This window comes from Sus scrofa, chromosome 15 (genome assembly GCF_054392235.1).
Source record: "Sus scrofa isolate SSC_HxYL_T2T_F1_AM1 chromosome 15, Sscrofa_HxYL_maternal_Yorkshire_Landrace_v2.0, whole genome shotgun sequence".
NCBI lineage: Eukaryota > Metazoa > Chordata > Mammalia > Artiodactyla > Suidae > Sus > Sus scrofa.
The window spans coordinates 79,720,215-79,747,707 of record NC_139397.1 but is presented as its reverse complement, the minus strand read 5'-3'; the positions used below and the strand labels follow the sequence as shown (position 1 = coordinate 79,747,707).

At 39.7% G+C, this 27,493-nt stretch overlaps 1 protein-coding gene and 1 long non-coding RNA gene across 50 annotated transcripts in view; both read right to left on the bottom strand.

Moving 5' to 3' along the window:
• Positions 1 to 27,493, bottom strand: part of LOC146395936 (uncharacterized) — a 1,175,949-nt gene that overhangs the window by 1,057,936 nt on the left and 90,520 nt on the right. The window lies entirely within an intron of this gene.
• The window catches only part of PKP4 (plakophilin 4), a 249,850-nt gene that overhangs the window by 183,395 nt on the left and 38,962 nt on the right, over positions 1 to 27,493 (bottom strand). For 11 of the 49 annotated variants that reach the window (XM_085001136.1, XM_085001151.1, XM_085001140.1 and 8 more), the window contains exon 2: positions 23,768 to 23,806. The exons of 30 other annotated variants lie outside the window; for them this stretch is intronic. In XM_085001136.1, coding sequence (XP_084857262.1) covers positions 23,768 to 23,786 — 19 coding nt within the window. In that variant the 5' untranslated portion in view covers positions 23,787 to 23,806. Of the gene's footprint in view, positions 1 to 13,664; positions 13,775 to 23,767; positions 23,807 to 27,493 lie in introns of all 49 variants that reach the window. 8 more of the 49 variants (XM_085001134.1, XM_085001149.1, XM_085001135.1 and 5 more) reach the window with 1 other exon arrangement.

The window sequence follows — 27,493 nt, the reverse complement described above, 5'->3', positions numbered from 1 at the left end:
CAGCAGGGGAGGTGTGAGGAGGTGACGAGAGTAACACTGCACTAATGTTCCTATCTAACAAGGCAGGAGGTGTGATGATGTGATGACTCGCACACAGGAACTCAGGGGCGGGGGTGGGGGGGTGTCTTTGCTGCTCCTCCTCCCAGGAAGAGGCAGAGCCCACAGCCTACCCGTTGAATGTGGGATTAGCCTCTTGTGACAGAAGTGATTTTGTACATCATCTGAGGCTAAATCTCAAAAACCTTGAAGTTTCTTTGGTAACCTTGAGATCATTATACTGTGAGAGAGCTCGGGATTAAAAGATGCAACCCCAGCCCCTCCAGCCAAGACCCTGGAATGCTTAAGACAAAACATTTTAGAAAGTCCTGCTAAGTTACCAGCTGACTGCAGCTGCCTAAGTGAATGCAGGCAAAACCAGCAGCACCTAGAATTGTAGGAAATTTAAAAATTGCTGTTTGAGCCACTGAAATTTAGGATGACTTGTTGTACGATAAATAAATAACACTAACTGATATAACCATCAAAACAAGAAATGAGGATTGAGGAAAAATATTTAACTTACATTATTTTTAGGTAATATAAGATTAAAAAATTAAATTTTACTTGAATTATCTTCTAAAGATATAATTTACCTAATGCATTATTGATCGTCCACTTACTACTGCACCACACTATAAACTAGGTGTAACTGAAAATATAAAGATGAATAAAATCCTAACCTCCAATTCAATTTATAATCTAAAGGAAAAGACAAAATAAATAACTACAATGAAATCCATCTTGAGATAATCAGGGCACTAAGAGCTCAAATACAGGAAGCAGGTGCTCAGAGAAGGGTTTCAACAGGCATGTATAAATGAGGACATTATACCGGGCGCAGCAGAAGGACGCAGGTGGGGAAAAGCCCACCTATAATGGATTAATTAATTTTATTAAGCTTTTATATTTAAAAAATTTGCTTTAGGCTCATTAGATTTCTCAAAAACCTCCATAGACTCTTGTTTTACATCATATGCAATTAAGAGTATGGTAAGCCATATCAAATCTCAAGCTGTTTAAATAAAAGGTTTGTTTTTATCATTAGTTTTTCATATCAAATACTAGTGTTAAAGATTAAAGTCTAATAAAACCACTAGCACAGCACATATGGGGATTTAGAAATACGGTAATTTATAAAAGAACTACTAGAGGCAATAAAAACAAAGTAAAATTGTTTAATTAAGGACTTGGGCATTTAATAACATTTATAAGGTCTACTTTAAAAAAGACGTATACAACCTAGTAACAACCTGTTATTTTATGCAACGTTTGTGTTTTTAGTTCATGTTAGTGATTTTTCTTTTTACATGGACAAGCTAAATGATTCTTCAATGTCTTGGGATTTACATTAGGCGGTCTAGCTGATAATAACCTACAAGTTCTATATTAGACTACTCAGAAGTACTGCATTAGACTTCTATTTAAATTATAAATTCATTTATAATTTGAAAGCCTTCAATTTAAAATTTAAATTCTCAAAACATGCTCCATGGGATTATTTCCAGGATGTCAAAAAAGATGTTTTTATGGTTGGTAAGTCTGGGAAATGCTGCAGAACATGCTTCCTCTTGAAGATTCCTAAAAACCTTGTTATTTAAAGTATGAGCTGTGGACCAGTTACACTGGCAGCCCTGCAGAGCTCATAAGAAATGCAGAATTTCAGGCCCCACCTCAGACCTGCTGAATCAACCTTCATGTGAGTAAGATCACCAGTATTTGTATACACCTGTAAAGTTGAGCAGCAGTGGCAAAGGACATATAAAGACTGAGGAATCATAAAGTAAACGAGCCTGTTTAATATTATCTAACTCAGTATCTCACTTTTTGCCTCTCAACCTTTTTTTTTTTTTTTTTTTTGAGGACCCCTTTTAACATTCTGAGGAAAAATTCTTTGGGAAATCCCACAAAATAACAATAACTGTTATTAATGAGCAAATGTAGCTAGAAAGGGGTAGTGTTCCATCCTTGACAATTAAAATTTGGCTCACTCAGCTTTTCCAATGATGTCATTCTGCTAAAAGAAAAACATTAATTAAGTACTTTTTAGAAAATGGTACAGAAAAATTTAAGCTCTTTTCGATAAAAATCCCTGCCAACAAAATGAAGCACAAAATTGTGTTTTGGCTGTAAGTTGGGTACCAGTTTCTTGGAAAACTTTATTTCTAAATGAAGGAATAAATGGTTTTCCAGAAAAAGAACCCAGCCTCTGCCAGGCCAGGTGCGAGTTTTAATTACATTTTTCATGCCTGTCTCACGAACATTCACGTGGAAATAGGCCTGGTATACAGTACATACTAGTACTTTGGGCAGATCAACTTCCCATCTGGAATATATAACAATTTGTCTAAACCATGTCCAGTTTAAGAGAGATGTTAATCTTGCAAGGTGCCTTACTGAAGGCAAAGGTAAAAATGGAAAGCTGACAGTTATGAATTGGAGTATCATCAAAAACACTGATGTTTTACATGTTTAAAGCTGCTTTTAATAATATCAGTTTCTGCGATAATTCATCTAATGATTTCCAAATTCTTAAGCAGTTCTTTAGAGTAAAAGGGAAAACTTTCTATTTAAAAAGGTATCAAAACTGGAAGTATGGTAGATATAAGAATCCCTTATTTCTATCTTCAGCAAATTTAAACCAAAGGAATGATGGTTATCTTTTAGTCTCCCTTAATGAGTTTAAGATTCTATATGATTAATGCCATATTTTATTTTCAGGAAGACAAACACATTTCCACACTTAACATCTACAAACAGCTTTTTAAAAAAAGCACAATAAACTACCAAGCTTCTAGCATTTTGCTGATCACAGATGGACCATGCAGTGGACTACACTCAATTTCCTCTTCACTGTTTTGTATTCCTCTACCACACAATCTAGATTCAGTGAGAGCAGGGACTGTTTTCATCTAATTCACCACTGTAGTATTAGCACCAATAAAACTGCCTGAAACATAGTACGTGTCCAACAGAGCTCATTCAGTGAGGGAATGAATGACAATATATCTGCACTTCTATCAAAAAAATATTTATGTGTCAAGCAGTGTTAAGTTTTAGAACCATCAAGATGCTGAAGGAGCTCACAGCCTAACGGGAGAGAAGGAATACAAATAGTGTGATAAATGCAACCGTAAAGATCATAAAACATGCCACCGTAGGAGAGACGTCAGAGAAGATGAGAGGAACCATGAAGACAGAGAGGTATAAAACATCATGATGTGCTGTGCTCAGAGAATGCCAACAGTCTACAATCAGGGTGGGGAAGAGGAGGAGGAGGAAAAGAGAAAGAAAACTCTGGGAGTGAGAAGATGAAGGGACCATGAAGACAGGGAGAGCATGGGCTGTCTACCAGAACTTTAAAACTGCCCCGTGTGATGGTGAAAGTTGAGGCAAAGAGCAACTGAACCAGGTACCAGTGGCCTAGGGAAGATGGTGAGTGGCCTGGCATTAGAGAACATGGCCAAGGAAGAGTAGGAGAGGGTAAGAGCTAAATGGTGTCAACTTCCAGCAGAGGGAAAACATCTGGAAAGCCCAGTGGGAAGCCAGAAAGCGACTATGGGGAAAAGAGCGACAATGTTTAAGACTTCAAAAGAACACATGGTGCAAAACCTGTAAGAGGAAATAATTATTTTTCTGTCCTCCGTGTGCCATGTCCCTGGGGATATAGGATGAATATAATCTTAGGAAATCTGTCCTTCAGGAGTTCCCATTGTGGCTCAGTGGAAAATGAATCTGACTAGCATCCATAAGGATGCAGGTTCGATCCCTGGCCTCAATCAGTGGGTTAAGGATCCAGCACTGCCATGAGCCATGGTGTAGGTCACAGACACGGCTCAGATCTGGCATTGCTGTGGCTGTGGCACAGGCTGGCAGTTACAGCTCCGATTTGACCCCTAGCCTGGGAACCTCCATATGCCATGGGTGTGGCCCTAAAAAGGAAAAAAAAAGAATCTGTCCATTTTTCAGGTGGTCTGGAGATTACAAAGAAGTCCCCAAGCATCGCTCTCTTCTTTGCTTCAATGTTCTGTCCTCACTGCAGGCACCCAATACAAAATAGGCAGAGAGAAGGAAAACAGGGTTGTTCCCCAGAGACAAAATTTAGAAAAATCAATAAAATAAGGATAAGACTGGCTATGGGTGGAAATAAACTAAGAATCAGCAAATGCACACCCCTCAAGAACTTTATAAAAACTATAATCAGGAAAAGACTGTGACTTCCAGACCAGAACTGAATGTAATTTATGCTTCATCACAGGTGATTACCACCAGAATCAGAGAAGGTGGTAGTTGTGAGTGTGAAGCACAGGAGGGGAAATCCTAGATTTGGGCTCTGACTGGGAAAATCAAAAAATGAGATTACTAGAAAGATCTTCCCTGTAGGATCTTTCACTATAAGGGATGGAGATGGTCCTGAAATGAAATCTCTCCTGAAACTCTCCTCCCTTTGACAGGACTCAGGGCTCACCACTTCAACCTGGACGCCAAAAGGGAGCAGCCTGTGCAGCAACCAGGGTCATTTAGGCAATTATGAATTAACAGATTAATAAACAAGTGCTCTGGTGTAAAGATAAGTCCTAGTTCTTCTAAGAAGAGCAGAACTGAGGACAGGCTCAGGACTGCAGTTAATTCAGAGCACAGTGTGGGATCTGGGAGGCCTAGCACCACCACTGGTTGTCTCCCTCCCCAGGCAACAACCTCTCTGAGAAGCTGCTAACTTCCATTCAGAAATGTAAGGAAGGGCTAATAGAAAACCCACACAAATGAAAAGGTTGGTCACCATGAGTAACAGAAGTCCATCAGCCAGTCCCTGAGGAAAATGGCTACAGACTCACAGTGCTGCCTGTGAAGGTCTCCCAGGTCCCATCCACAATCTCCACACTGCCGGCACCTGCGGCGCTGCACTGCATAGCCAACACATGCATGACAATCAAACTCGAATAGTCACTGGTTTAAATCAACTTTTGCAAAAGCAGGCTTAAATCTGGGTTATCATTTATGTCTAAAATCCATCTATAAATTTTGCTTTCAGAAACCAGTGCTTTTAATCATCCAAAGTGCAAACAGGGGGTTCCCGTCGTGGCGCAGTGGTTAATGAATCCGACTAGGAACCATGGGGTTGCGGGTTCGGTCCCTGCCCTTGCTCAGTGGGTTAACGATCCGGCGTTGCCCTGAGCTGTGGTGTGGGTCGCAGACGCGGCTCGGATCCCTCGTTGCTGTGGCTCTGGCGTAGGCTGGTGGCTACAGCTCCGATTCGACCCCTAGCCTAGGAACCCCCATATGCCGCAGGAGCGGCCCAAGAAACGGCAAAAAGACAAAAAATAAATAAAAATCAAAAAAAAAAAAAAAAACAAAGAAAAACAAAGTGCAAACAATTTCAAAACCAAGAACCGAAAGAACATGGTTCTGTACTCCACATGTGGCATCAAGAAAGCACCCAGGCAATTATACCTACCCTGTACATTTAAGAATAAAGTCTACCTCACTAAAATTCACAATATTTGCGTACTGCTAGTCTGGTCACCCCAAGAGCACAAATACCTGCAAATGAATATATAATATAGAACTGTCTTCAAATTTGCAATAAGCAATCACAAAAACTCTCCAAACAAGGTTCTTTCATAATATTTAAAAAAATTAAAGTACAATTCATACCATACTATTTCTACTGGCTTTAATACTACCCATTTCCTGACTAAATATGCTTTAGTAGGGATTTTTTATTAAATACCCAGTGGGACTGATTCAGAGTGGGTATCTATTGTGACTAGCTTATATTTACATATGCTCCTATTTCACATGTAAAGTTTAAATGGTATGTCATATTCAGAGGAAAGATAAATAAATGTTTTCTGTATGAAAGCTTGAACGAAAAAAAAATTGGAAAACAAAAACGTTTTACTTAGAAAATACCTTTTTTTTTTTTTCCTGTCTTTTTAGGGCCGCACCCGCGGCACATGGAGGTTCCCAGGCTAGGGTCTAGTTGGGAGTAGTAGCCGCTGGCCTACGTGACAGCCACAGCAACATGGGATCCAAGCCACATCTGCAACCTACACCACAGCTCACGGCAGTGCCAGATCCTTAACCCACTGAGCAAGGCCAGGGATCGAACCTGCAACCTCATGGTTCCTAGTCAGATTCGTTAACCACTGAGCCACAACGGGAACTCCGAGAAAATATCTTCTTAATGGTCTGAATGTGCCTGCCTACCTGCCTGCCTGCCTGTCTGTCTCTCAAATAAAATTCATTACTGCTTTCCAGAAGGAAATTCAGTCATGTAACACTGTTAACCAAGTAAGTGTTATTTGTTTGATAAATAAAATACTAAATTTTCCTAAGTTACTGCAAATTCTCCTCTTCCAAAGGGTAGAACATTTGTTTGTTTTAAGGTACTGGTAGGTTTCTGCATTCAAATAAAATTTCTATGTCTCAAATTAACCAAAAAGCACACTCTTGATCAATGTAATACAATATTACAGAAAATAAAAACTGCCAATGTCAAGAATTTGAGAAAAAGTTCTGCGAGGACAGGGATCACAGTGGAGAGCTCTAGCCTGGGTTTTTCAGACCTTCACATGTTCCTTCTCCCCTACGTTTCTCTCCTCTGTCAACACAGGCTCACAGGGGTGTTCCCTGACCATTCTGTGAGCTTTTGGAACAGGAGTTGGGCAGGCCTTTGATGGGTGAAGAATGGTGGATGCTGCAGCTAGACAGAGCAGTTTAGAGCACTACAGAAAACAGAGGCAACAAACAGGAAATCTGGAAGGGGCCCCTTTGCATCTGCTTGTCCCCAAACTGTGGCCATCCTTATAAGCAGTAGTTCCCTCTCAACACAGCCTCTCTCTACAGTGCTATTTCCATGCTTAGATCTGCTGCGTGAGGCTGGCTGAGAGCAATCAGTCCCTCCCAGAGCTCCAGTCTTGTACTTTCTGCTGCTTTTTGAATGTAACCACTCCATCTCCTATCATTTCAAACTCCACGAGTGAGTGTAAAACCAAGCTCCAATGTCCTCTGCCTCATCAAACCATTTCTTCCCTCTACAAACACATATGCTTTGTACATGCCTCCTCCTTATAAAGGCATTTCCTCCATGTGCTCTGGAAATGCTCTTTTTTTTGATGACTCATCCCTCTGGTCCAACTCAGGGAGTTAAAGTCTTAACCTGCACATAATGCTCATTTTCACCCACTTGTATCTGCTCTATAAATGTTCCCGCATCTATTTAGCCTTAAGTTTATTGAATCCAGTAGCCTTGTCTTAGGCATCTGTCGTTTCTTTGGTGTCTAACGTATGTGTTGGGGCACTTCATCCAAAGCTTGCTGACAGAACAGGTTTTACTATGTGAGGAGTTGAAAACAGAAACTGGCACTCTACTGCTGCACTTACTGAAAAATGTTTTAATATATTAGATGGCTCTTATTCAAAAAACCACTGAGTAAACTGCTTCCCTAAAGAAATCTTTTGTTCAGTAGTTGGCACCAAAAATGTCAGAAAGAGTCAGATTTCATTTTCAATCTGCCTAGTTAGGTAACTTGTTTCTTTTTTGGTGAGGGTTTTGACTTTCTTAAAAGGAAGAACTTGGGAAAATAACCACAAGTCAAGGAAGGTACATTCCATTAGCAGGAGATAATACAACCTATGTTATAACGTGGTCACACTGGTATTTTTAAATTCTCAGCTGCACAAGCAGTGTATAATTAAAGTGTACTTTTAATGAGGCCCTATAAATCTGAGCTATGATTCCTGCAATAATCTATAAAGCTGTTATCAAAGTCTTGATTATGTTTTAATATATTGAAGCATCACCTATTCCAATTAAATGGGCAGGAAAATAAAAGGACTGGATTATTCCATACTTTTAAGACATGTTTTTTATTGTTTCTAATAAAAATATAGATATCTGTGCCCTTATTTAATGAACAGATCAAAAGCAGCATTTACTGATTCTAAAACAAGTGTGGTAAAATACTTCAGTATTAACTATGTTTATGTATCTCAGAATGTTTTTACTTTTCTGTTTAATACTTTATTACTCAGAATGCTAAGATAACTTCAGCCTATCAAAACGGATTACATATTCATACCTATCAGAATCAACATTACTGTGACATAAGCAGTTCTCAAAACATAAGAACTCTGAGTTTAAAACATTGTGCCCTAGATGCATTTTTGCGTCATTTAAAAAAAATTTTTTTTGGGGGGGACTTGCCTTTATCAATCGGAAGATCACAAGCTATGATTTGAAGTTCACTAATAGGTTGGTAGGGATATGCTCATGTGTTTCTTAGATACCTCAGAAAACCTAGCCAATGCCCTCCGAAATGTGGAACATTCACCCATAAAGTATGGCATTACAGAGTATAAATAAATAATGCTTGATAAATATTCAGAACCCCGGCAGTGCAAAGAAAGAGAACACATGTCAGATGACTTTCCACAGCCACCCCAGAATCTCTCTACAATTAAGGTCATAGCGTAAATACAAAATTTTGATACCCGAAATTTAAGTAGGATTATAAAGCCTGTGTCAAAAGTACCATCTGTCCGCGTGGAAGTATGTACCTTCACAAGCAAAAGAATTACAGCAACGTATGTCATTTTGAACATCAGAGGCACCATGATAAATAAGAGCTTTAACTTTGGTGAAGATGGCATAAACTGGCACTTTGATGGGACAAAAAAAGTTACCAAAATGGCAATCTGCTCATTTTATAGCACAACAATTCTTTCCTCTTTCTGAGTCACTGCACTCCTACTCTGAGAGCAGCTGGATCTCTCAGTATCAATTTTCCACCTATATATCAATTATAAACTTGACAAAACACACACAAGGATTGTCAGTAGGAAAGAGGGATTACCACATAAAGTGGTTTCTAACTTTCTCTCATTGGCATCTTCCTTTTTATTTCCAATGTCTTACATGGAAGGTCTAAAGGATACAATGCTCTTGGAGTTCCTGCTGTGGGGCAGTGGGTTAAGAACCTGACTGCAGTGGCATGGGTAGCTGCAGAGGCTCGGGTTCAGTCTCTGGCCAGGCACAGTGGGTTAAAAGATACAGCATTGCTGCAGCTGCAGCTCAGATTCGATCTGTGGCCCAGACAACTTCTATATGCCTCTGGTGTGGCTAAATAAATAAACAAAGTGCTCTCTGGGTGGGGAAAATTGGATGTAATTAAAGGAGAAAGGCTACAGTCATCCTGTGGTAGACTACATCCACAATGAGCAGGGTGGAGGTAATCTACTCCAGGAATATTTCAGTTGTGGATGAAAGCTCCCCTTGGAGAGCACTGGGTTTGCATTATCCTGCATTCAACTGGCAACAAAGGCATAGAGAGCTCCTCCAAGTAATGGTCTACATTCAAGAAATCCTATGGACCCCAAGGCCCCAAACGTCACTTTCTTATCAACTGCTCAACAGAGTGCATTTTCTCTGCTCTCCTGCCATCTGTGAGAGAGATAAAAGAAGTCTGAGCAAGACATCAATGTAAACTTCAATAATCTGATGATCATAAAAGAACTGAAAAATACTGAATTAAGAAGCCAGAAGTCTATTCCCCTGTCAAGACCTGCAATTCATTTCCCCAAGAAAGTAAAGTTTTTCAAATAGAGCCAGTTAGCAAGGGACGGAGCTGAGGAACTGTCAAATGAAACACATCTGAGGATTAGTTGGGACAGTCTCTTGTGGCCATAACTGAGTCCCAGGTTCACGGTACTCTGCTGATCTTCACCACCTTGCTATCTAAACCAGCTGGCTTTCAATCTGCTTTCAACTAACAGCTGCCGTGAACAGCTCCTGAAATTACATTGCAACAAAGCTACTCCATTAACAGCATAAACTTATCCTTATACCTTCACATTGGTCAGTCATAGAAACACTGAGAAACATACAGGTCTCTCTCAAGACTTGAATTCATATATTCTGATTCAGTATGTGATAGCAATCATTTATGGATCAACATATCTGCACTGCTACAAAACATATAGATCATGATAAATGTAGAGAATAAGAAAACACTCAAGTGATGGGCATGCCACCTTGGACTCCAAAGCAAAATAAAGAACCAAACAGTCCATGGCTGGATGGAACAGACTTTAGGTTGACCGCTCAGCCGCTTTCCACCCCTGACGAGCTATAATTCCGTACTATTACTCACAAGAGAAAAAGCAGTGGCAGCACCCCCGCAAGACTAGTCCTCTAAAAGGGAGCGCAGTTGGAAAGAGTGGCCATAAACTAAATACGGTACTTTTAGAGAACACCTAAAAGTTCTCTTATTAACCTAACCACTTTTGATTTATCTTCCCTAGTCAAAAATAAAATACTTTAACCAGCAGTTGGCTGCTCCATCCCTCTGAAAAGTACACAAGGTGAAATTACATCTACAGGAACGTCTTGGCAACATTTCATAGAAGCATTTTAGTTAGAAGGAATAAGGAAAAGTTCCACTCTAACACTTTGCTATTTTCTTCAGAGTTTTAGAAAATCCATAAAGTTTTACTAAAATGTTAAAAATATACATAAGTATAAATTCTGAAGAGATAATTATATCAATTCTTGATCAGATATTACAAATAATCATAAAACAAAAACCATTAAATACAGTAAAAACTCATCACTAAGGATGCCTTTATATCAAATACATGATTAGTCAAGAAGCACTTCTGGGGAATTCCCGTCATGCTGCAGCAGAAACAAATTTGACTAGGAACTGTGAGGTTCCAGGTTTGATCCCTGGCCTCGCTCAGTGGGTTAAGGATCTGGCATTGCCGTGAGCTGTGGTGTAGGTCACAGGTATGGCTAGGATCTGCGGATGCTATGACTGTGGCCGGCAGCAACAGCTCCGATTAGACCCCTAGCCTGGGAACTTCCATATGCCGTGGGAGCGGTCTTTAAAAGACAAAAAAAAAAAAAAGCACTTCTGTCAGAAATGTCTGAGGTCATCAATCCAAATCTAAATATTTTTTGTGGCTAAATTACGTGGTAACAACATATACTTGAAGACTAAACCTCACACCAGTCAGAATGGCCATCATTAATAAATCCACAAATAACAAGTGCTGGAGGGGCTGTGGAGAAAAGGGAACCCTCCTGCACTGTTGGTGGGAATGTAAACTGGTACAGCCACTATGGAGAACAGTTTGGAGATACCTTAGAAATCTATACATAGAACTTACATATGACCCTGCAATCCCACTCTTGGGCATCTATCCAGACAAAGCTCTACTTAAAAGAGACACATGCACCTGCATGTTCATTGCAGCACTATTCACAATAGCCAGGACATGGAAACAACCCAAATGTCCATCGACAGATGATTGGATTCGGAAGATGTGGTATATATACACAATGGAATACTACTCAGCCATAAAAAAGGATGACATAATGCCATTTGCAGCAACATGGATGGAACTAGAGAATCTCATACTGAGTGAAATGAGCCAGAAAGACAAAGACAAATACCATATGATATCACTTATAACTGGAATCTAATATCCAGCACAAATGAACATCTCCTCAGAAAAGAAAATCATGGACTTGGAAAAGAGACTTGTGGTTGCCTGATGGGAGGGGGAGGGAGTGGGAGGGATCGGGAGCTTGGGCTTATCAGACACAACTTAGAATAGATTTACAAGGAGATCCTGCTGAATAGCATTGAGAACTATGTCTAGATACTCATGTTGCAACAGAAGAAAGGGTGGGGGAAAAACTGTAATTGCAATGTATACATGTAAGGATAATCTGACCCCCTTGCTGTACAGTGGGAAAAAAAAAAACAAACAAAAAAAAACAAACAAACAATAGCTTTCTCCCAAAGCAACAGAAATAAAAGCAAAAATAAACCAATGGGACCTAACCAAACTGACAAGCTTTTGCACAGCAAAGGAAACCAAAAAGAAAACAAAAAGACAACTTACAGAATGGGAGAAAATGGTTCAAATAATGCAACTGACAAGGGCTTAATCTCTAGAATATACAAGCAACTTATACAACTCAACAGCAAAAAAGCCAACAACCCAATTGAAAAATGGGCAAAGGACCTGAATAGACATTTCTCCAAGGAAGATATACAGATGGCAAACAAGCACATGAAAAAATGCTCAACGTCCCTGATTATTAGAGAAATGCAAATCAAAATAGTAGCTTCAGAGAAAACAAGGGAAGGACCTTGACAATCATCTCCTTGATTGGTTTTCCAAATTTCTTATTGTCTTAACCTTTTTTTCTAAATAAACTCAAGGGCAATATCAATAGGAAGGAAGAGAGGGAGGGAGGGAGGGAAGGAAGGAAGGAAGGAAGGAAGGAAGGAAGGAAGGAAGGAAGGAAGGAAGGAAGGAAAAGCAAGAAAGCAGGAGCTTCTCCTCTGGGACTTTCTTCTCTACTCAACCACAACCGGCCCAGAAGCTCCCTAAGGAAGGTCATTCAGTGTCAAGGCTCACACTACAGACAGTTGGCTGGAAGCTCAGAGCGGGGACACACTTGCCCCCCATCCTGCTAATGGCCCTGCTGGTTCTCAAGGTAGGTTCGTTCTTTCAACTGCAATACTCAACCAAAGCTTTGCAATCCTAGAAAAAATACAACTCTGCTACTATCCAACTCAAAAGTACTTTCCTCATGCTATACAACCTTTTTAAAATTCAGATTACACAGTACAGCTTTGAGGAAAAAAGTTCAGATGTACTATTTTCCAAATGTTTTAGTGTTTCAAAATCAAGACTGCTCAAAGCCACAGTTGAAGGATGTGCCCCAAGGATCTGAGAGATCTTGTGCCCAAGCTGAGGCTGGCAGAAGGGGGCCACAGCCACATTTTGCATCCCCTTGCCTTACACCTGCACTTCAGGGACAGCAGCACTTTGCCCCTTCCTCTAACTGCCCCTGCATTTGCTGGTCCAGGCCCTGGCACGCCCCTGTTCCAGCTCTTGGTTCCTTATCTCACACTGCTGAGTCACTTCATCTGAGACCTTCTTGACCTTGAGCATGACCTCACCAACCCCTCCCAGTCATCCCATGGTGCTCACTTCCTCCCCCCGACCTGCCATGCTTTTTTTCATCTAAACATGTATCTCCATCTGATCTCACCCTCTCTTGTCTCAAATATCAGCTACATGAATAGAGATTGCCTTCACTGGTTTATCAAAAGCAACAGCAGGCAGCAGGGCATGGGAGGAAGAATCTGGGCCTCAGCAACATGACCAGGACTCACTTTACTGTTGCCTGATTCCTCTTAAGCTCCAGGAGTTCCTAAGGTGTTTGGTTTTCCAAACAAGATCCACTTAGTGGGAAGGGGGGCTTGGAGAGGTAAAATCCTAAGGCTTTGATGATCACTTCTAGGCTAACTACTAAAAATATGATTCTGGAGCTCTGAGTTCAGTTTCAATGTTCATGTTTCCTGGCCATCAACAGTGTGTCCTTCCAGACACTCAAAAACTCTGCTTGCCCACAACCGAGTTCATCACTGTCCTAAACCTGCAGGATTTACAGAGTACCTTTCTTATCAGTATTGTATTAGCTATCTAATTTACTTTTACAATATCCTCATGAAGTAAGCAGGAGCAGTCCAGACATGTTTTACAAGCTAGAGTCCTTGAAATAATGGTATCAGAACCAGGACAGGAAAGAAAATTTCTCTTACTTTCCACCTGAAAACACCAGTTAGCTCTTCTATCCATCTTCTCATATGGAAGAAGTGTCTTGGCCAACACTGATATGAGCAGGTAGTCTGGTAATCTACAGTGACTCGATCTGTCATAATCAACCGGAGACAACAAAAACAAAGCTAAAACGTCAGTGAAACTGCACTGAAACAACTAGAAAATGTAACATTACATAGATATTCAGTGTATTCAACATTTGGGGAACTATCAAAATTAACTTAGAATGTAATGATAATTGGAAATTCTGGTGAATCTGTAGGACACATTTAAAAAATAATATCTAACCTGCTAATAAGTTAATATCTAACATATTCTAGATTAGCTAATAAAGTTTTATGAAAATATATAATTAGAAGATCATAAGGCCAGTGTGAATAATGAACCCAAACAATCCTCAAAGAAACTTTTTAAAAATTTAATACAACCTATACAGTAAATAATGATTACTAACAAGTAAGAGAAAAGTGAAGGCTTAATTTTATGTTTAACTTGTTTCCCACTATTGATAGAAGAGCTAAATTTATTGGTAAGATAACCATCCCTCAGGAACACAAGCATGAGCAACAAAGATGGTAAAAACGGCAAAGTTGAAAAACCAGATTAACTCTCCAATATTCAAAGCTGGAGATGAGCCAAGTTGGCAAGGAGTAACTAACTCCATGATGTTGGGGGGAGATTAAGTGCTATACACTCATTTGCTCATTTCATTTACTGGACGTCCCCTTTATAGAAAACTGGCACTGGGCATGTGCTTCATATAAACCTATTTATTCTGAGTTCCTAATACTGATGCAAAGTTCATAGTATAAAAGTCATTGCATGCTCCATTCACCACCTCTCAAATTACTAATGAAAACTAGCAAATGTACATGTATTTGGTCATTTATCAAGTAATACCATCACACTGTTGGCACTATGTACATTTCAATCAAAGTAAGTAAAATGCAATATCCTGAGAACAGCAAGAAAGGGAATATGGCTAAAAAGCAACTTAAATATAACTTTAGGAATCATAAAAAATCTGGTAAACCATTCTTACCTCTTCTATGGTCTCTTGTACCTCAAACTCATTATATTTGAAAATCTCAATAAATTACTATTTATGAAATTTCCTAACCATGCTTCCTGAAAGCCTGGCCCAGCAAAAACCCCAGACCTGCTGAAGAAACCGCTGGGAAGAGGCAGCCCTCCAGGTGATCCCAATACACTCTAAAGACTGAGAACTCCCAAACAACAAGTCAGAGGTAACAGAATGAAGGAGAATGCATTCACAACCATGTACACAAAGACGAAGATACAGTTTGGATTTATGTTATAGACAGCTTATAATAAAAATGTTAAAGATCATCATTTCTTCTTAATTATAGGAATAGTGTTGCACTTTTAGAATGTCAATAATTAACACAAAAACATTTCATTTATTGGGCTTGGAATTAAAAATAGTTCTAAGTAAATGAATGGTATTGACTTTGCCCAGCTACTAAAATTTCTCATAAAAAAAAAAAATAGGCAGTATTTTAAGTATTTGGAAGGTCCAAAATTTCAACATAAAATTTTGATGAGATGTGGAAGATCTTAATTTTCCAAGGCATAATTTAAAAAATTACAAATGTATCCATCTAAGAAAATATAATTTGATAAAACCTTACTTTTTATATGTGAATATAATTTCATTTTACAAAAATATTTTTTCCTTGGAGTTCCCATTGTGACCCAGTGGTAACGAACCAGACCAGGATCCATGAGCAAGTGGGTTTGATCCCTGTCCTCGCTTGGTGGGTTAAAGATCTAGTGTTGACATGAGCTGTGGTGTAGCTCACAGATGCGTTGGTTGCTGGCGTTGCTGTGGCTGTGGTGTAGGCCAGCAGCTGCAGGTCCAATTAGACCCTAGCCTGGGAACTTCCATGTGCCGAGGGTGTGGCCCTAAAAAGCAAAAAAAAAAAAAAAAAAATTATTTCCTTTATAAAATTACTTACAGGATTTCATTTGAACAGCAAGCTCAGCCACTGAAATATCTTTTAATAAGTTATCACAATATTTCTGAATAGGGAGGAAATTAGAGGTAAAAGGAAAATCAAGAGAATCTATGCTAAAGTGTTAGCTACCAATTAAAGATGAAACAAACTAAAGATAAAACGTCACTGAAATTCCTTTCGACATATATTCTACATGAGTAGATGTGCATCTATGAAATATCAGAAGTGCAGCAAGTACAGCTAACAACTTGGATATTGCTTATATCATCTGACAAATGTCACTTCCAGGAGCGCTTCCAATTCTTTCACATGTGTTATGGCTCAAAGTTTTAATTAGGCTGAAGAATTCCTATGAAGGGAGGTTCTAACTGAATTTATGCAAAGCAGATGTGGATAGCAGTGCTAAGAGAGGTATAAGACAGGCCTCAAGCCTTTAGCACTTCTTACCGAGAATTCCCACAGCATTCTGAAATGTATAAATAGAAGACCACAGAGCAGAGTCTCAGGATTTCTGCCAAAAGTTTATTTTAAAACAGGTAGTGCTTACTATTCTTTCTTTTTATGAATGTCTAACTTTTATTCTTACAAACCCCATCTCTAACACACCATAGAGGCTGAACCACCCATAAGCCAACGTTCTATATCACCACAAGCACCTATTAACATGGGAGTTAATATTACAAACTAACTTTTGTCTCTAACTGCACAAGTGCATTTAGGTATTTCTCTAATGGGTAGTGGTGCCTTGGAAACGTTTTGTTTGACATGAGACAAGTTGGCGTGAGGGACCAGAGAGAAGTGAGGGAAGCCTGGTGGCAGCAGGAGTTCAGCTAAAAGTGGCTATGGTGATCCACATGGAAGGGAGATGAGAAGGCACTTCAACTCCAGGCCACGTAGGACCTGGAGGTAAGATGTCAGAGAAAGAGCAGTGGCAAGAAATGAAGGTGAGGTATCTTGTCATGGAATTTTAAGGTTAAGGGCCTTGAGAGATGATGGAAACTAAGGTTTCCAGCCCAGGGCACTAGCTTGGGAGTGAGAGATCTAGCTTCTTTGAAAGCTGTTTTGGGAGCCCCCAAAACATGAGCAGAAAGATGTATCTTAGAAGAGACTAGAAGCAGAATTCTTATGGACCCTAAGCTATGAAGGCAGAAATCTGGGTTCTAATGAACCTCAGGGTCCCTAATGTGTCCAGAAACTTATTTCCAGAAACCATCATCGAGATATCTGCTAAGTTTACATCACCAGCCAATGTGGATTATCTCAGTTCCTAAAACATGACTGCTCACTAAGATCTTGAGGTTTCATAATCATAGTCTTTTAAATCCATGTGCATGGTCATGAAATGCAGTAAAGCAAAGTCATATATAATGGCTTCCATTCGCCAAGTGTTTATGGCCCTCAGAAAACCCAAGTGAGAATGTAAGCAAGATCCAATGTACTTCACAAAGATTGTCCAGAAGCTGCCTGATGCCAAAATGCTCCTGAAGTACATATTTGGGGAAGCCCCTGGGTGATTACAAGTGATCCTGTAGTCTTAAAGATACTAGGCACTGCAAAGTGCATGGGAAGATCAAGGTCACAACCTGCTTGAAGCAAGAAAACCTTTTAGTAAACAACTGCCTGGTGATATTGCACATGTGCAGAGAAGACAGTATGAAAATGAGTCAATACCAACACACTTCAGAGAGACTGCAATAAGAATCACACATTCTTCACAGAGCTATGAAACTTGGTTCTGCCCTCACTAAAGTGATTAAATCTGCCTTTTCAACAGAACACTTAACATCAGATGCTTAGACAGCAGTGGCCAAGTCCTGGAGCCTAGCCAGTTCACCAGCACTGAAGCCGTGCTTACTCCAATTCTGCTCCGTGGGCTGGACAAGTGCTGTGGATGGATGTCAGCAGGGTACGCAAGCAGCTGCTACATGAGAACCTCCAGCAGGGAGACCATGCAGGGCAGGGAGGGAGAAATCTGTGAAGATGCACTAAAGCACAGCTTTGAGTAATGTGGCATCTGCGGAATGCTGAGAAACAGAAGCACATAAAACATCCTGGCATGTAGCAATTAGAAATAAAATGGTTCCTTTAGGCGACATGAGTGGATACCCAGAAAGGCCAAAAAAGCAGAGGTGCAAGGCAACAATAGATGTTGGGATTTTTGTTGCAGCTGTTGTTGTTATAATCTATTAAGTGAGACGCTATCATTGGTAATGATATTCTTCTTGGTAACATAACTCAGAAGCAAACAGCCCGCTTGTGGCCACAGCCCAGGAGGCAGCAGAGTAGGGAAGCCTGCCCAGGGGAGCACAGTGTTCTCAGAGCACTGCTGAGCCCGGACCCTCCTTAGGGAGTTTCTAAGATGCTTGTTGTCCCTGTGAAGTTCAGTCTAAAACCCATCTGTGCCAGGGCTAGCAGCTAAGCTTGATTTTCCTGGGTTTCTGAGCTCTCAGACAAAGCAACAGCTCTGCAAGATGACGCCTTATATAAGGGCAGCCTCATCATCAGAGTTAAAGCAGGGAGGCTGGGCATTAAGAGTTTGGGTCTGTCATAACCTCTGGGCTCCATTCTGCCCAGAACACAGCTGCTGACCACCAGAACGACCAGACAGATAGCTCTAAAAGCCACAAGTGTCATAGAGCTCAGAATACAGCCTTTCACTAGTCCACAATTTCTCCCAGAAATCTACATCTCTCTGAAATTCTTCCCCTGTAATATTAGAGTCTGAAATGTTCCCTCTTATACAAAACCTTTTATGATTAACAGAAGGATGGAAATCATTACTTACAGTAGTCAACCCTTATGATTTCCTCACCACACAAACTCCCACTGGCCTATTAGAAATGTAAAAAACACATTTAACGTATCTCATTAGATTGATTTATAGATTTATAATGCAGAGTATGAAAAGGTATGTGTGTCTTCGTTTTGTTTCTATTATAAGGCTATCTTTCCAGGCTTATAAATAGAACATGATAAATGTTACCACAAAATACTCAGAAATTGGTTAACACACATAACTGGCCCAAAATGGTTTTCCTTTTTTTTTTTTTTTTTTTTTTTTTGTCTTTTTGCTATTTCTTTGGGCCACTCCCCCGGCATATGGAGGTTCCCAGGCTAGGGGTCGAATTGGAGCTGTAGCCACTGGCCAACGCCAGAGCCACAGCAACGCAGGATCTGAGCCGCGTCTGCAACCTACACCACAGCTCATGGCAATGCTGGATTGTCAACCCACTGAGCAAGGGCAGGGCCCGAACCCGCAACCTCATGGTTCCTAGTCGGATTCGTTAACCACTGCGCCATGACGGGATCTCCCCAAAATGGTTTTCTTAACATTACTTTCTACACAATTTTATAAATATTACCAAATATCAAAGGCATTTTGTAGAGGACAAAACACAGATAAGTGGAGATCTTAAAAATCACGATCTCTGGATCCATTTATTGATTTATGTGTGGGACATCACACCTGGGACCATGGAGAATAACAAGGTGAATCAGAAGCTAATCTTGACGTCAAATAAATTCAGTTCAGAAGTAAATAATGGGACATATGGCTTAAACACAGAGTTTCAAATTGTCTGATGTCATTAAAATAACAGAGGTACAAATAAATTGGAAAACAGTGTGTGTACATGTGTGTGTGTGCAGCAGGGAGCAGGGTGCTGGAGTCGGGAACATCTCTCGGAAGAAATACTTGAGCAGAGCCTTACTGGGTGTGAAGCCCTTGGACAGTGAGTAACACATGGGAAGAAGAGTCAAGGCAGGTGAAGAGCATCGTCAGCAAGAGTGGGGGCAACACACTGCAGGCTGTGGGTAGAACTGCTCTCCTGGTTTGGCTGAATGGCTGCGAGCCGGAGGGGACAGTGGTGAATCCTAGGCAACGCAGGGACCCTGGCCTTGCAGACAAGGCCTTGTCTGCATGGTGAGCATCAGGGCTCCAATGGAAAGAAATAGCTGGGCAGAAGACGGATGCCTTCACCTTCACGTCTCAGCAAGGCACGTTAGCACCATGTGAGGCTGACTGGGAAGAAGAGGAGACAGGAGGCCTCACTGGGAGCTATCCCAACAAGGGAGGTGGAAAAATGGAAGTGGGCATTGAGCTGAGACTCCAGGTTTCAGAAATATTTCAGAAATAAGTTAACAGACAAATAAGTCAGTAAGCCTCGATAACTGGATGTGGGGCCGGAGGAAGGAGAGAAACCAAAGACGAGCTATTGTTTGATGGTTGGTACCATGAGTGAAACGAGGGAAAACAAGAGGAAGAGCCCAGGACAGGAGCTCAGTTTGGACACAGGGGATTTGGATTTGGTGGGTCATGCTGATGAAGGCCAGCAAGGACCTAAATCTGGAACCACAGCTTCATTAGTAACTGGCTGCTTTTGCTCGGTCCAGGCTCAAGCCCCAATGTGGACAACTCTACAAGAGCAGTTCCACAGTCCAGAGGGGCTCTGGGTTAATAGGAGAGCTGGCTCAATCTCATACACATTGTTGCGGACTCCATGGGTGAAGTAAGCCTAGAGACTCTGTCTTGGAGGTATCTCCGTGGGAAAAAGATGCAAGCTGTTGCCATCTGCAGGATTTTATTTTTCCAGAGCATTGCCACTAAGTTAAATAAGGACTGCATTTTCTGTTGCTCAGGGAAACAAAATGTCTACAAACAGGGAAAGCTGTCGTGCCTTTTTTTTTTTTTTTTTACAGAACTCAGGTTTTAATAAGGATGGGTTATCTTTACTTTTTGCTACTATGCATGTTTACCAAAGAACAAAAACATACTTTTAAGGCAAAAACAAAAATTTCTGCACACTTAATAATAGACCTTGGCTGGTATAATCAACAAGGTTGTCATTACTGGCAGTTATTGGGATGATTGCTTTGTCTACAGAGGCAACTGAGCTGACTGGGGCCTTCACACTTGCCAAGGTGCTATGTGTGCATTCACTCCACTGCGTTTGGGTGTCTGGTAGGAAGAGAAATGATGGGAGTGCTAAAATTAGAGCAATTAGGAAAAAAACATGCAAGATTAGTCTTCCTTGATTATCCATAAATGTAAAACACACTAAATTACCTTATATACTGTCCATAAAAGTGCCAACAACTTACTACTGAAGAAGACTTTCATGGCTGCTTTCTCTAGTGTTAGCACAATTAGAACTTCCTAACATTTCTGTGAGAGTACCATCTCACTTTCTGCTACATGTTACTGTGCGTAATAATAGAATCAGAAATCCCAAATTCAAGTATGGGGAAGTGAGACATTGATCAATTCATGCATCCTACTCTCTAAGCCCTGAATTTCAATATTCTTTGTGCTTCAATATCCTTCATTTTATTTCAGAAGCACGAGACACATCTATGGGCAAGGGCTTTTTTTTTTTTTTTTTTTTCTTTTTTTAACTTGGTGTAAATATTATCAATTTTTTTCCAGAAATAACTGATTTCATTTTTAACCAAATGGATGAAGAATAAGTATAAAGCAATCGCATGACTTGGAACACACTGCCAAGAAGTCAGGCCACCAGCTTTCAAACTGTAGTGGGGTCAGTGGTGCTCTGCTTTGCCACCCACACAAATACAAATTTTTCTCCAGGCCAGTGGACACTTGGTCAATTACCCTTTAGGATTATCAGAACACTAACCTCTGCTATTGCAACTTAAATGCAGGCATGTGTTAAATGTTACCCAGCCCAAACTCAGGGGCAGTACAGTTTCTCTAGAGCTACAGATGCACTGGGGTCACAAGGAACTAACTGCTGTTAAGAACAAGCTAGGAAACAGCAAGGTGGATCACTGGCTGGCATGCTTCACTGACAGAGGGTTCCAGATAGGGCAGGACAGCTGTGGGGCCTGCTCTGGGTTCAGGATGGGGGCCCCACTGAAAACACTGCCCACTGGGGTTGACAGTTATGCACCCTTAGGCAATGTCCACACCTCAGGGCTGATGCAAAAGAAGTCCATTTTTTAACCAAAGAGGAGCCCAATGGGTCATTCTGTTTTATGCATTTAAAATCAAGTTTCACAACCTGTCCCTCTTTGCCACCATAAAAGTGGCTCAAACATGCAGGGAATCTAAAGAAACTGCTATTTTGGACCCCTGAAGGCACCCCACGGCAGCCTCTTTCATGTGGGTTGTTTTGCTGTGCTTACTGCACAAACTTCCACACTTATTTTGGTTTCAGGGGCACTAAATGGATGCACTGGCCCCATGGGCTCAACCCCTGGGTGAGGTGGGGAGTGTGCTCTCTTACGTGACCGCAGGCTGTGGTGTCACTGTCACCAGCTATGCCAGAGAAAGCCATGTTTGCCAGGAGATGCAGAGCACCTGGATCTCTCCAAATCTGCATTTGGAGAAAAAAAAACCACTGACAACCGTCCCACTTCTGGTACAGGAGCCACAGCACTGTCTGAACAAAAGGCTCAGGAGTGCAGAGATGAGCAAAGCAGAGAGGAGTAAGTGTTGGAAGGACCTCTGACCATCTGCCCAGAAAACTGACGTCCATGTGTTTAACACTGCAGATCCCCAGAGAGTAGAAGAAACATCCTGGGGAAGATGGCTATACCACCAACATTAGCATAAAAAACTAGATTCCCAATGATTTTTACCACCAAAGGAATGCTGAAAAGAAAAATAAAGCCCAAGAAACAAAATTCTTTTCACAACACAATATTTTTGGAACACTACATAAAACTAATAAAATTGATAATGTCCTGAGACAAAATACCAACATACAGAGTCCGTCACGGGAATGTAGTGGAGATTCTTAAAATATTTTTATACCTGGGTAGGTGTTTTGCCCATTTCAAAATACTTTATATTCAAATTTAAAAAAAAATGTGTAAAAAGCTGCACAGTTGAGAATCCCCTCCCCTCTTTGTCCCCATCCTCACGTTGCCTCAAGGGATCATCCAGTCATCATTTATCTTTTTACTTAGTTGGGGGCTGAGACTTGTTTTCTTCCCCCTTCCCATAATCCTTTCCTCATTCTCCTTCTGCCACACTCCACATCTAAGTTTACAATACTTCTAAAGCATCAGATAAAACTGAGTTCTACTCCACACTTCTGTCTTGTTGATTTGTTTGATTTGGTTTCATTTTGGCTTTTGACTATACAGTGAGTAGGCAACATTTACTGGGGTTTCAAAAGTTGGCACAGTATTTGAAATATGATGTCTGGTCTCCATCTCTTCTTTGAAAAGTTAATGCAATCATCTATTGAATACTTATGAGTCAGCTCTGAGCACTTTATATCATTTAATCCTCAAAACTGAGTTACACATTAGCCCTATTTCACTGTTGAGAATACGGAAGCTAGAGAAGTTAAAGTAACTTGTGGAAGGTCAGACACCGAGCAGGTGACACAGTCTGGATTTAAGCCCAGGTCTACCTGATTCCAAAGTTCTCAACCACCACCCTATACGTTTACAGAAAAAAAAGGGAAACTGTTTTCTACAGCCACATTTTAAAGAATTAGAATATATATATATATATATATATATATATATATATTTTTTTTTTTTTTTTTTAAAGAGAAGATAACTTTTCCTCAACCAGTATAAATTTTCTCCATGTGACTTATGTCAAGCACTGGGCAAGCCAGGGCAAAGAAACTAAAGGAGTAGAAAAAGCAGGCAAAAGGAAAGGGAACTTGGAGCTATAAACTAGGCAGAGAGCCAAGGAAGAAGGCAGGGCCCTCAAAAATGTAAACACAAATGCAGCCCACACAGAATAGCAAAAGTTAGCATATAACTGTAGTCATTAAAAAAATAAATGTTTAAGCTGATTCTATTTACCAAAACAAACGGTTAAAAATACATAATGCACCGCTCCTTAAAAAAAAAAAAAAAAAAAAAAAAAGGGGGGGGTATCTTTATTGGCTACAAACAAGTATGTCATATTATGTATTAGCCTAATATTTAGATGTATAGTGTTTAATACTCTAAACAACTCAGCAGAAAACAGTCTTTGTCCGCTTGAGTGATTACTACCTTACAGAATGTTAGATCATGAACCAAATGTACTTTCTGGATTTTTAAGGCTGCTGGTGCCTAGTGCCAACTTCCTTTCTAGAAGAGTTGTGGTAAAGTGAGCTGGCCTCACTGACCCTCACCTGTATGAGGTTCTATCATTCTTTCCAGTCTTTGTCAATCTGAAAAAAAAAAAACAAAAAAGTACCATGTTGTTTCTATACTTTTCTTTTATTGCTTAAAAAGGCAGAACTTAAAAAAAAAAATAGCCATTTATTGCATCTCACTAAGTTAAAACACACACACGTGCATAAAACCTAGAGGTAGGAATTATCCTAACTTCACTTGACAAGGAAATAGGTTCAAAGCAGTTAAAATATTTGCTCAAATTAAAAGAATAAGCAAAAGGCAAAACTAAAACTTTTAGTTGGTTTTTAAAAACTGTAACTATTTATAACAAACTAAAAATATTAAATGAATTTTATCTACGAGGATATTTCATATCTCAAGTCTTTGCAGATCATTTAGACATTTTCACATTAAAAATCTAAATAAAAATAATTGAATAATGAAAGTAATCTTCTATATTTTAACGTTTTTTACTATTGCTCCATTTAAATATTTTATTCCAAAATAAATCATCCTTAACATTATTAATCATCACTTCAGACATATCAGGTTCATAATTTGCTCATCTATTTTCAATTAACGGAGGTGCATTTTAAGTTACTTATACACACTATTGCAAATAACTTCTTAGTTCACAGCATATTTTTGGCACAGTTGATATTTCAACTGAACTTCAGGTAAGACTATATAAAGGTCACTTTTTTTTGCTACTACGAAGTCTTTTTTGTTTTAAACAGAACTCATTTCCCACTCTACAATTTACAAAAACAATTTTACTACTGAAATCAAGTGATTTTCAGAGTGCACATAATGAAACATATAACCTCTTGTGCTAGAGTGCTAAAAACAGAGCAAAATGCCTAAAGTAGTATAATAGATGAGTATCTTGAGTTGTATAATGAGAAATATGCTAAGTGCAAAGAGCTTTTCCCTCTTCATCACTGAAGCATTTAAAGTTCCTAAAATTTAAAAAGAAAATGATCTAATTTTTATAATGGTAAGAGTCTGCCTACTTGCTGAAGTCTGAAAATGTCAGCCTCATTTTAAATGAATCTTGCACCCTTGAATTCCATTCCTTTCTTCCTCAAAGCCCCCCCAAAAAATGTTAGCAGTGCAATCAATAAGCACACAGAAGAATGAAAGATTGGGAAGGGATCTACACAGGGCAAAGGAGAGAAGGAGAAAGAGGACACCAATGGTCAGACGGAGACTAGCATTCCTGAGATATCAGAAGTGTGTGGACAAATGAGCAGGCACACACAGGTTAAAAGGCCAGGCTGGACCACGCTCACTGTCAGCAGCAAGTGCCTGCCACCCACCACGACTAGAGGCTTTCTGAGACAGTCTCGGATGCCCAAATTTGCTAACGAGTTTATTTCCTGACATGCAGAAGCGTCAGGGATTTCTTTGGTCCCTGGATGAGGGTTACTCTGGTGCAAGGACAATGTGAAGCAGCCCAAGAGAGCAACTATCCCAGCCTGAAGCAGGAAGACCGAGGGCTGGCCCCAAGGTGGGGGGATCAAAAGAAAACAAGGAAGCACAATTATTATCTGCGAGATTGACCACCATATGGAAAATGGTACTAAGAGGCTAAAGGAGGGTATGGGAAGATTCAGGCATAGATCAAAACAAAATTAAGGAAATGGAAAAACGAGGCAAGTATTTCCACTGGAGGATAAATACAAAAAGAAAGACAAAAGAATGATATTTACAGTCAAAATAATGCAAACAATTAATAGTCTTTTAATTTTTAAAGACTGTGAAAGTCAATATTAGGAAAATGGAAAGGGAAGAAAGAGATGTTAAGGCAGAAATTTTCACTTACAGAAGAATAAGAAGTGTAGAGATAATTAATTTGATGATTCAAAAAAGATTATAGCCATGTTATTAAGAAACAGAGAAAAATAGCTAACATAGCTAACACAAAAGTGTACATCTCTGAGAAAAAGAATAAGGCAAAAGGACTACGAATATTAATTTAAAAGATTTTTTTTTTCCTTTTTAGCTGCACTTGCAGACATGTGGAAGTTCCTGGACTAGGAATCAACTCTCAGCCACAGCTGCAGCAACACAGGATCCTTAACCCACTGTACCATGCCAGAGATCAAAGTGGCGCCTCCACAGAGACAAGCCAGATAATTAACCCACTGTAGGAACTCCATTTTTAAAAGTCGAAATAGTAACAAAACTGAAATAGTTTGGTAAATACATATGACCAGGTAAGAAGGAAATAAAGGCTATGGTTAAAGACTGAATAGTAGCATGATCTCATTTTTCATAAAGAATGAAAAAAAATCCAAAGTGCTATTTCTGAGTGGTGAGATTTTTAGATAGACTCTTTATTATTCCATATTATCAACTGTAAACACATACAACACTTTTATAAGGAAAAAAAGTGGTCAGCTGGAAACAAAACTTAGGAAATGAGTCAGGAAGATAAAAGGAGACAGAAAAAACAGGATTCTAATAGGCAAGGAAGAAAAGAAATTTCACTAAGGAGTGGGTAGTCAATGGACCAGATGCTGCTGGGAAGATGAGGTGTGGAAGACCTGTTAGGACATCAGGAGTATCTTCCCCAGCAGAGGGAGAGCAGAGCAGAGGGAGGGAGGGAAGGGGGGCTAGGGGTGGGGTAGGGGCTAAGGAAGAGGAGACAGCACCAGGTCCTGGACTGAAAGATCCAGGGAGCAGGGCAGCTCTTAGGAGGTGAAGCAGGTTTCTGGCTGTGGTTAATATCTGGTGAGAGAGATGTTTAAGAAAAGGCAGAGGAGAGGGAATGACTGAGGGTAAGAGATAAGACGACTCAGTTTAAAAAAGGAAAAACAAACAAAAACAATTTAACCTTGAGTAAATTGAATGGGGGTGGGGGAGGCTTCTAATTTTTACAAACCATAGTTTCTATTGAGTACCTGACTATGTTCTGCCATTTGGCATGATGAAAACAAAGTAGCCACATGGACTCTGGTCATTCATTGTAAATTTTGACATACTCTGAATCCTAATGTAAAAAAGGAAGTGTTATACTAACATGTAAGTCAAAAGTTACCATTACTCCCAAGAATACTTAATCACTTTAAGATAAATATTCTATAATGCTAATCAAGCTGCCTAACAGGGCTGGTATGCTTTTCAAAATAAATGGAGTTTTGCATTACAGTTAAATTTTAAACCAAAGGTAGGGTTCTTAAATCTCACATAGCAAGTACTTGGGGAAAAAGCAAGATGTGGAACAATATATGTGGTATGATCCATTTTTATTTTTTAAAGTGTTGTAAAAGTTAGTATTTCCAACACTGGCTGCATACCAGACTCACCTAGGAGCTATTAAAAATACCAATGCCTGGGTACTACTTCCAGCAATTCTGGTTTATTTGGTCTGGAACATGGCCTAGGTATTGGGACTCTGACACTCCTCTCCAGCCCTCTGCTCTAATAAGTCTACATACAATAAAGAGAAAAACATAGTCATTTGAAAAGGTTAGGATTTAAAATTTTTCATTTCCTACTTCACACATTTTTGTATTGACTTCTGAGGTAATGAAAAGGTACCACCCCTGTAATTTAAATAGATGTATTTCTATTTTTTTTTTAATGAACAAAAAAGAATGCCTCTTTCCAGGCCTTAAAATGATTTAAGTAGGGAAAATACTTTTTCAGTTATGTCACAATGCTCACTTTTCTATTAGGGGGCGTTTTTATTTTTTTTATTTTATTTTATTTTATTTTTTTGTCTTTTTGTTGTT